The sequence below is a fragment of the Haplochromis burtoni genome, unplaced genomic scaffold, assembly GCF_018398535.1.
Source record: "Haplochromis burtoni strain Fernald_Lab_line unplaced genomic scaffold, NCSU_Asbu1 Contig_174, whole genome shotgun sequence".
NCBI lineage: Eukaryota > Metazoa > Chordata > Actinopteri > Cichliformes > Cichlidae > Haplochromis > Haplochromis burtoni.
In genome coordinates, this window is record NW_024582535.1 from 665,790 (window position 1) to 676,435 (window position 10,646).

Genomic DNA, 10,646 nt, shown 5'->3' on the forward strand with positions numbered 1-10,646 from the left:
CACCCTCATTAAATCTGTTTTTGATTGTTTGGTCAGAGGCATTTACACCAGTGGCCTGCTAAAGGTCACTGGCGGTGCTCATTCTTTTCTTCCTTGCACACAGGAGCAGATAACGATCCTGCCAATGCGTTAAGGACCTTCTGCGGCCCTGTCCAGCTCTCCTGGAGTAACTGCCTGTCTCCTGGAATCTCATCCATACTCTTGAGACTGTGATGGGAGACATAGCAAGTCTTCTGCCAATGACCAGTATTGATGTACCATCCTGGAGGAGTTGGACTACCTGCGCAACCTCTGAAGAGTCCAGGTATCACCACACACTACCAGTAGTAACACTGACCCTAAATAACTGCAAAACTATTGAAAACACAGTCAGAAAAGTAGGTGGTTGATTAACAACCCCCTCTGCTACCCTAGAGGTTTCACTGATGCTGTACTCTTCATTGAAAAGTGGTTCTTTAATTTTCTTTTTTTTTAGTAGTGTATAATAACTTTACTTTTAATTCACCTCAATCAGGCCAAACTGGATTGCCAGGAACTGGCGCCACTATTCCTTGTCCTTCCACCACATTCATGTTTTGTTTGGTCTGCTTTTGTTATCATTACTGTAACCAAGAGAAACGCTGAGGTGACAAATGACAAATGAGGATGCCAGGCATAATATTTGGCACTGTTTTATCTCACTTCCTTTTATGCAGGACCACTTTTGACCTGTGGAAGTACTCTGCCATCTCTATTGTCTAATCAAACAGAATAGGGTTAGTTTCAAAAAGATTATTTCAGAGGAAAACTGTAGATGGTGTGTTTTTGTGTGGCTTTCAGACTACGTGTTGGATTAGGTGGTCGGGTTCATAAAAAAAATAGGTTCATAAAATCTTGCCTTTTTGTGACTGAGAAAAGATAAACTACATGTTGCTCCCTCATCTGATGGCATTAGAAAGGAGGTGCTGGCTAATCATTTCCAAGAAAAGAATGTAAACAAACCAAAGGAGTTGTGTGTATATAATACAAGATGTATTTTGTAACTCCACTTTGCATTTCCACCTACATTTGTGGTCAGAAGTTTACATAGACTCATCGTGGGCATGCATGGCAATTATTTATTTGGGCTGTTTTTTTTCCAGAGTGAAAACAGTGCAACATACATCTTTAATTGGTATATTCCTTTGGAAAGTCCAAGGAATTCACTGAAGACCGAAGGAGAATTGTACATTTACACAAGTTGGGAATGTCTCTTTGGGCCATTTCTAAACAACTACAGATTCCACGGTCATTAGCTCAAACAACTGTGCGTAAGTTATTTGGATGTGTCACCCCTACCTCTGATTTCTTCAACTTCCCCTCAAATCAACAGCAGGATGGTTGAAACAGCCATAATTGACTATTCCAGCAGGACAATGTTCCAAACACATAAAAACTGGTTTTAGAATGGATAAAATGGGATAACATTAAACTTCTGAAATGGCCTTTCCAAAAACCCCGACCACAACACTACTGGAAGTTTGTGAACTATGTTTAAAAGCCAGGTCCATGCCATGATTCAATAAACTCTACCAATCCTGCCAAGAAGAGCGGTCAAATAAGCCAGACTTATACAAAAAGCTTGTTGATAGCTATCAAAAGTGTCTCATGGCAGTGCAACTTGCTAAGGCGTACTGACCTTTCACCCTCGAAAAAGAACTGTTAAAAGAAATCATTAAAAGCTCAAAATGACCATAAAATTCATGCCCATGATAAGTGGATGCAAATGTTTGACCACAATGGCCTTTTAACAACACCTACAGTAAATTACTATTTACCAAAGTGTAGTTTACCATTTACTATGATGGTTATGTTAAAAATGTTGCACACAGGTCTGTTAAATCAGGCTGGAACGACAACTTGGCAACAGTTAGTTTGGGTGATCATCAAACCCCCATGGGCACTGGACCCTTAAAGGCCCCCGTGGCTGTTTCAGGAGGAAGTACCAGGCGCTCACTCACAAAACCTGGCACCAGGGTCGGGCCTCAGTAACTCTGTCTCCGTGAGGTATCATGATCCATTTATCCATTTTATAGTGAGGGAGGTCTGTGGTAAGTGCACATTCTTAATACAGATATGTTTTTAATCTTTGAGATAAACAGTGATGAAGAGGTGCATCCCTCTCTTACAAAGCCATTAATGAAATAAAAACAGAGCTTATCAGAGCTTTGACAACATGACGCCACCTTTCTTCCCCCAGGTTTCCCACTAAAAAGTACATTTTAGCCTTAAGGAGGTGATCTGGGCGAATGCTGATAACTCCTGCTGAAATTAGAAAAGCCTGAAAAAACACACAGACTGCACGGAGAAATCCAGGAATATCATTTCCATGTACTTCTTCCGCATCTCAGGCGGCTAATTAAATGTCTAAAAACATTTCGGAATTTTTTTGTACTGTTTTAAATGTTGCTTGTCTCAAAGTGTCACATAACACAGCTTCCAGTCAGCAGAGCCGCACTGGTTTAATCTGACTGATTTCCAGTCAAAGTGAGTAAGTTGCACTCATTCTAATCATATCTACGCATATCAGGATTTAAAGAACAAAAAGCAGCTCAGAGCTTCCCGTCACTGTTGATACACCGGGATGTGACAGAAACTGTAAATTTGTAAATGTAAAAATCGAAAAAAGGTGTGATCTGACACATGCACACATGTGAAAAACAGCTTTGTTTTGTCGTGTTATTTTGTGTCAACTATAGTGCATTTCTTTCCTGCATTTATCTGCTTTATTATGGTTCAAACTGGGGACTTTTTATCACTAGCATTCAAAGCTGATTGCGATGGACAGTGCACACCAGAGTGGGCTCACTCACTGCTTTCAGTTTAATTTCAGCTTTGGCTTTGACTTCTCTTGTATTGTTATTATGTGGGAGTATTTGTCAGAGGCCAAATGTAACAAGGTCAACTAAGTATTAGTTTGAAGCAAGGCACACAGCCAGTCTACTCCTCTTACTCATTCGGGTAAGGCGTGCATCTTGGCCAAAACTGTATACAGATTAGAATAAGTCCACACTGGATTGGCAGAAGCCTTGAGTTTCCTTCACACTCTCAGTAAACACATGCATTAAAGCCCCATCATGCAGGAATAAAACAAAAGACCGTTCCTGCACATTTCTAATTTAGTTTAGTTTTGAAAATGCTCCCTTTAAACCTTTATAATTTAAGTTGATAAAGATGTTTTTCATAGTATCTATTTAAGTTCTAGGTAACTAAAATAGCCGTGGTCTACATAAAAAGCATGTACATGCAGTCAACTGTGGGTGTGCCTGCGGCTTTCGTTGTTTGTGGTTTCTGTAATTTTTCCATTCTCGCATCAGAACATTAAAACATACATGCACTGTAGATCACTTGTAAAACGTACCAAAATATGTATGCACAACGTGATGCACTGCAAACAGTGCTGCATAACAACAGCTGCTAATGTGACAGTTTTTGCACAGAGAGCAAAGACCACGAGGTTCCCCGTCTAACTGGTCACATAGACGGAACAATAGGAGGTAAAAACAAGCCTGGAGTTTCCCCGAGGCCTCCAGAACATCACGTTCAGCCTGTCGTCTGTTTTTAAAGGGAGAGGTCGAAGCCTCGTTGAGTCTCGCGGGTTTATCCAGAACTTGGAGTCCTTCCAGTTTATCTGCAGGAGAATGGAGGGAGGGATTTCATTCTTAGTTACTGAAGGCACAGAGGCAGTCTGTGGAAGTTTGATTCGCCTTAAAAAAATTATCTGCAGACACATCACTCAGTAGTTTAAAAATACTTAACAGGATGTTAAGTAGAGTTATTAGCGCAAGCTTGTAATCTCTGACCTCGATGCTTGCAGGAAACTTGTTTTTTGTTTTTTTTTCTATGTATGCGTTAAAATTAGGATTACACAACAAGTAGAAGTATCCTTAAAAATGTCAGTGTTACTTTGGAATAAAGTATACTGTAAGAACAACACTTGATCATGTGGTCAGGATTGGAGGATGTTGGGGAAACTCCGCTAGCATGCGTGCTGGTTTGTGCTCATCACACTATGTTACCATATGATAAATGAAGTGAAATCACAGGGCGGTCACACTCAAAAGTTTTGAAGGAAACTCCTGTACCACCACTGTCTGCTGCAGCCCCCCTCCCTCGCTCCCTCCTTCAGGTCTGCTGCTTCTGTCGAGCGGTTTAGCAGAAGCATGCTAATGAAGGTGCACTTGAAGGCGTTTGCATGCGTGCATCAAGAGAAAAACACACATTGATCTGAACTCAACTATAAGATATTAAACTTTTAAAACTGTGCTTCTAACATCTGGGACACATTCAAGATGGTGCATTAGGGGCTTTTTTAAAGAGGGAGAAAAACCTTAAAAATAATCCAGGATTAAAAACATAAATATACAAGAAGAACCTGGAATAAAATGATTCTCGTTACACAGTGGATTTGCAACAAAAACTGATGCACAGAAGTCAAATCTGTTGGCCCCAATCACAAACGGGCTTCTTCAAAGTCCTTGTTTCTGACTGTACGACGGTAATTCAGAGCGAAAATCACTGGCATTTCCTTATTGCTCAGTCAGACTGCAGTATAATTTGATGAGCTTACCAACTGCAGTCATAATAAGCCTGACTGGAAACTTAAGCCATGTGGATTCTTAACAAATATATATATATATATGTGTGTGTGTGTGTGTGTGTGTGTAGTGGTCTCACATTTACCACTTTAAATCCCAGAAAATGTCCAGGTTTTTACTCCTAAATCAAACAGAATATTCTAATTTTTCCCTTTAAATGTGCCACTCTAAACCTAGAAAATTTGGGGTGGGGGTTAATGCGCATTTATATTTTTCTCAGTTTACCACTTAAATCTCAGATAATACACAAATACTTTTGCTTGAAAATTAACTGCTTTAATCTGGGAATTTCTGAGATTTTCCTCTGAATATTCTTCACCTCCCCGAGCTCCATGTTAATTTTTTTTATTATCGTCATTATTTTCATAACACCAAATGCCCAACTAAAATTTCCCTTTCTTGAAGAATTACATCTAAAGATGTGTGGTGTTGGGCAGTTTCACTGGTGAGGTGCAAAACCTTTGATTTAATCAATTTGCATGACCAAGAAATGACTTTATGTTGCATGCATCCAAATCCAATTACTCACATAATTAATAAGTCTATAGGAATGTGAAATGCCCTGAAGGCTGTATGATTTATGCGCACAACATGCAGCCTGCAGAAGTATTTTCGCTCTCCCTGTGACAAACTGACTAGTGTATTTTATATGTGTCTCAACAGAAATCCCCTGTTGGAGCCAGCAATCTGTGTGCTGTGTTATTCTAAGTGACAGTTTTCTGGAAATCCCCCACCTAGCTGTTAGCTCCGCCCCGCTGCAGCCACAGAGCAGAGGGCATTTACTGCAGTGCAGCGCTGTCGGAAAACACAACTGAACGCACCTCGGACTAACATGGATCTTCACAGGACCAGTATATTAAACCAAATGGATTACAGTCGGGATTCAAAAGAAGGGAAAACGGCTCAGGCCACGGAGGATCGGCTCGACAGCGGTTTGGATTCCCTGAAGGAGGAGGAGTACCAGGCTGTGGCCGCCGAGATCCGCCGGCTCCAGCTGGAATGCGAGGCGCCGGAGCACAAGCAGCTCCCCGCTGCAACCCGAGAGCTGTACGAGTGGCAGACACAGATCACAGAAGACGGAGACACGTAAGTTTGACCCGGAATAAGGTTACCGAGCTCGGATGTTTACCAGTTATTTTCGGGGGGGTGCAACAGTGAGGCTAGGAGAAGGCCCAGCTCGGGTCTTGGAGGTAATTTGATGCCTTTCCTGTGGGGAATGTAGTTCTGCTCCAAGTGAGGCCTACCTTAACCCGAGTGGGGGATTAATTTTTAAGTAGCCAGGGTTTTAGGGGTACCGAACGAGTGTCCGGTTTTATTAAGAACGGGTCAACCTGTGGTCAGACACGGCGCTGCTGGACGTAAACAAAAGGCTATTATCAGGAGGGAATCTATTATGGCCGCGGGTCAGATTGGGAAAGTCCCGGGCGCGTCACCAAGGAATCCAAGCGACGCGCGTTCCCGAGAAGTGAAAGAGGATGAAAAGAAAAATGTGAAAAAAGTACCATATATGCAGTGAGCGGACACTGGGGGCGAAACCCGATTCTCGAAGAGGCGCGTACGAGTTATTATTGACATTTATTTCAAGGGGAATAACAAAGCAGTCCCCGAAACCCAACTTTTATTTTAACAAAGTTCCTCCGCAGATGAATATAGTTCCTAGTGTTTTAAATGGGCTTACTGCTCGCGCATTAACACTGGGCCAGAGATAAGTTAAATAATCAAAGCAGAGTACCGGAAATTTATGGAAGTACTTTTATGCCAAAATTATACAGGCAAATGGAATAGGTTTGTATTTTTTTTTTTTAAAAAGTGATGCAAGTGTAGATGCTTAACCTTTGTTTACTTATGTTTGTTGCACAAATTCAAAGAAAAGTATAGCACTGACACATAATATATAATAATTCAAATTAAGTTTTCTGAAAGGCAAAATACATTTTAAACATTCTAATTATTTTCCTGCAAACATATTATTGAAAGTAAAAGCAGACACAAAAAAGCAATTGGTACCCACCAAAAAATGGCATTCCCCAAAAGAAAAAGAAAAAAATTGTAATAAAAGTCCATCTTTGTTTATCAGTAAACCAGAAAGATCTGGACAATGCAGACTTGTTAAGATAAGAGAGATTACATGTAAGCAAAGTCACCCTCACAAGAATCTGGAAAAACCCTGGATTACTGTTGATAAACAGTTACTATGACACCCCTATGTAAGACATGTTTCTATTGGCCATTCTTGTTGAGTGAGTGCATTTTCTTTTTTGTGTAACAAATGTAACTCTCTATGCAGCACTATAGTATTTTACACCAATTCAAACAAAAGCATAAAAGCCAAGTTAGAGAACAAAGGGACACTTCTGAACTGAAGCTGTTACATCAATCATTTAAGTTTTACAGTTACACAATTTTACTGTAATCACAGGAAGTTACTCTCTTTAGGTGTAAAATAAGTTTTTTTTCCTTGTAAATTTATTATTACAAATATTTATGAAAATAATTGAGTGTTTTCTTCATAGTTAATACTTTTTTTGTAACTGTATCTGATGTAGACGAAAAGGCACGAAGTTGTGTAAAATTAGCTTTTATCTTTGGTTTGTTACTTAAATTGTTTTATTTTTATGTTTCTGCAGGCTGCTCCACTTGGCAATCATCCATGAGGCCAAAGAATTCATCAAAACCATGATCGACCAGTCTAAAAACACAGACTTCCTCAACAGACAGAATGACCTGAGACAGGTATGCACAACACAGCTCTTAACACCCCACCTGCATCCGCCATCATGACATTACTAAAATACCTGTCCCTCTCCAGACTCCTCTCCACCTGGCGGTAATAACAAAACAGCCGGAGGTGTGTCTCAATCTCCTGGTGTCCGGCTGTGACCCCACGCTGGTGGACAACAATGGAGACACGCCTCTCCACATTGCCTGTCGCCACGGTAACCTGCACTGCTTCAGCGTCATCACACAGAAAAGCCGACCAGAGCACCTACACACGGCGATGGCTGCCTGCAACTATAACGGTAAGTGATGCTTTCCTCGCCTGAGACACGTTAACATTTTAGTTTTTGGGTCCACTTGCTGTTAGTTAGCCCCGAAGACTGCAGTTAAGTGACCAAGAGGAGCTTAACCCAACCTATTATGCAGTAGTTAATGTCTAAATAAAAAAGGTGGACACCTCTCTTTAAGACTTTTGTGTAAACATTTTTCCGTTAAGCACTGCCGTGCATACTCAGTATTTTTGGGGGGTTAAAAAAGACAGTAAATCAAATCCAAAAAAAAGGACATTGATATGAATGCATGTGTTTCACAACGCACACCCAGCAGTTTTTGCTAATTACTAAGAATAACAAAAGAATATGGAAAGAATATTTCTGTTGCAGTCTAGCTCTGGAATCAACTTTTAATTTTTCTTTTCCTTTTCTGTGTTGTGCAGGTCAAAACTGCCTCCACCTGGCTTCAGTGCAGGGTTTCCTCTCACTGGTGGAGAGACTGGTAGATCTGGGAGCTGACATTGATGCAAAGGTAACTTACACCTCTTCTGTATGGAAAAAATAAAAAAATTCTTTGTTAATCTCTTTGTTAATATTAATGCCTTTGCCTCCTTGCTGTTTTACAGGAGCAGCATAACGGTCGCAGCGCGCTCCACCTGGCTGTGGACCAGCAGAATCTCCTCTTGGTCAAACTGCTGCTGAAAAAAGGAGCGAACCCAAACCTCCTGAGCTTCGGGGGCCACAGCCCCTATCACCTCACCATTGGTTTGGATAACTGGGAAATCAACAAAGAGCTGTACTCTGTGACCCATCCTGACCTGAGGGAGCTGCCAGACAGCGAGTCAGACGACAGTGACGAAGAGGAGCACATGAACTCTGACGATGAGGTACGTTTCAAAATCGTACAGCCGGTCTGGCACAAATGAAGTGTGTCACTAGTTGGTGTGTGACCATTTCTATTTCCTCCCATGTGTCTGCAGGTGAATTACGATGACATTCAGTGGAATGGACATTAGCAGGAAGCGAGAGGGCGGGGGAAGTTACAGAGACCAGAGGCTGTGACGGTGAAGGATGGACGGATGGGGGGGCACGGCACGTTCCTTACTTCTGCTGTGACGTGGATGACAACGATGGGGTCGGGCGATGCAGCGAGGTGGCGTGACCGCTTCCAGGCAGCTGAGCAGGAAGAATTAAACAGACTGCCGGCGACTGCATGATCGCATGTGACACATAATGACGGGATGGATCGCTTGTATTCTGTGGACGTCCATACATACGTGAAGATGTTCCTCCAGCAGCTCTGCTGTATGATAGTGTAAATGCTGTGTATACAAAGATGTATTTTTTATGGAAGCTGTGAATGTGTACAGTTGAGCAGGTTGTATATGTGAGACAGCAAATGGGTTCAGCACACTCCATTAAATTAAAACACTCATATTTAACAGTGAAAGCCTCCTCTGTGACCGTGTTATTTGTTGGGATGGGAATATTTTTACACGAGACATCAGAAGTAGTCGTATATGGCGTGTAATCGTAATCGGCAGCGCCTGACGGCAATAAAAATCTGCAATTACACGGGAAATGAATGTAACCACGTGGCCTCCTGCTGCCGTCACTGAGTCTGCTCGTATAAACGCTCCCATCAAAGCATGACAGCTCAACTTCACTCCTGACCGGACACTTCTTTTTTCCCTTTCTGATTTTCATATAATACAGGAAAGCACTGATAACTCCTTTCCACTGAATGAGGAACTGGTAGTCAATTGAGCTGCGAATTCCTCCTTTTAGATGTGTGTGTTTGTATAGATAAGAGGCTTCGGGAATTTTTCTGTGTGTGTAATGAGGTCAATTGCCCTGTCATTTAAATCAGGAAGTTTTTCTGGAGGGTGTGGCTAAGAGGGAAGGGACAGGAAATTCCCAGGAACGGAACAATTCAGCTATTGGCGACATTCCTGCTTGTCATTCAGCTTCCGAAGAACAGGAACAACAGGATGCTGAAGTCAAGTGACAGAAGTTGGGAAGGAAGGGAGCTGCGTGTAAAATAAATATCCACTGTCATTAAATCACTGCAGAATTGTGCTTAAACCTTACATTTTAATACTTTAGCAGACATGAAATATTTTCCCCTCCCTTACGCAAAAGAAAAAATGAACAAAGTTCATGTTTATAGACTGTTTATAGTAAACCTTGGTCCACAAGGCAACCCAGGACTTTAATTAAAGGAGATGGCCACGGAGCCTGCAACATATCAGAATACTGCGTCAGAGGGCAGCCCTGCACCTTAATACACAAGCATTACGTGAAGAATGATGCTGCACAAGAGTTTAATTGTTTTCTACTGAATAAGTCTTCTGCTAAGAGATATTAATAAAAAAAAAAAAGGGGTATTTAGGCTTTAAGTCACATTCTTACTCAACAGGACAAACATTTTAGCATCAAAACGACTGAATGAGCTGTTCTTAAAAAGACAAAAGCCTCATTGAGCGCAGGATAAATCTGGAAACAGAAACAGGGTAGATGTGTTATCACTTAACAGGGAGAATGAACTGGACCAGTACAGTTTTAATGTACTGTACATCTACTCAACAGCAGACAACGCTTTAAAATCAATATTAAAGTGATAGGCATATTAATGAATCAATAGCTCCAATCAAATGTAAAATGCATGGTGAGTATTATTACTCACCATGTACACTTTGAGTAAAAGTAGTAAGGTTGATTTTATGGACTGGTATTCTGCTGGGTGGCCTCATCTGTAATCATACGGCATAAAATATCAGCAGATTTATGTTTAAAACACTAACCATAGCTTTTAAATAATTGGCATGGAGCACAAAGTATAATATTGTGTTTTTCACGTTGCGTACTACACCTTACAGATGCTTGAACGCTTCAGAAAAGTAAAGAGAAAGAAAGGTTTCAGTGTGGACATCAAGCTTAGGCTTTGCACTTTTTAAAAGCAAGTATCCAGACCATTAACGACAATGGATCATCTCACATGTTCTTTTGCCTGAACTTTGCTCCATTTTCGGCCTAACCA

At 41.2% G+C, this 10,646-nt stretch overlaps 1 protein-coding gene across 1 annotated transcript; it reads left to right on the plus strand.

The window, feature by feature from the left end:
• Positions 1-5,358: 5,358 nt before the first annotated feature.
• Positions 5,359-9,058, plus strand: nfkbiab (nuclear factor of kappa light polypeptide gene enhancer in B-cells inhibitor, alpha b). Its single transcript, XM_005933882.3, has 6 exons — positions 5,359-5,702; positions 7,244-7,349; positions 7,426-7,636; positions 8,050-8,138; positions 8,233-8,493; positions 8,587-9,058. The coding sequence occupies exons 1-6, from the start codon at positions 5,449-5,451 to the stop codon at positions 8,620-8,622; spliced, it is 957 nt and encodes a 318-aa protein (XP_005933944.1). The 5' UTR covers positions 5,359-5,448; the 3' UTR covers positions 8,623-9,058.
• The last annotated feature ends 1,588 nt before the right edge of the window (positions 9,059-10,646 follow it).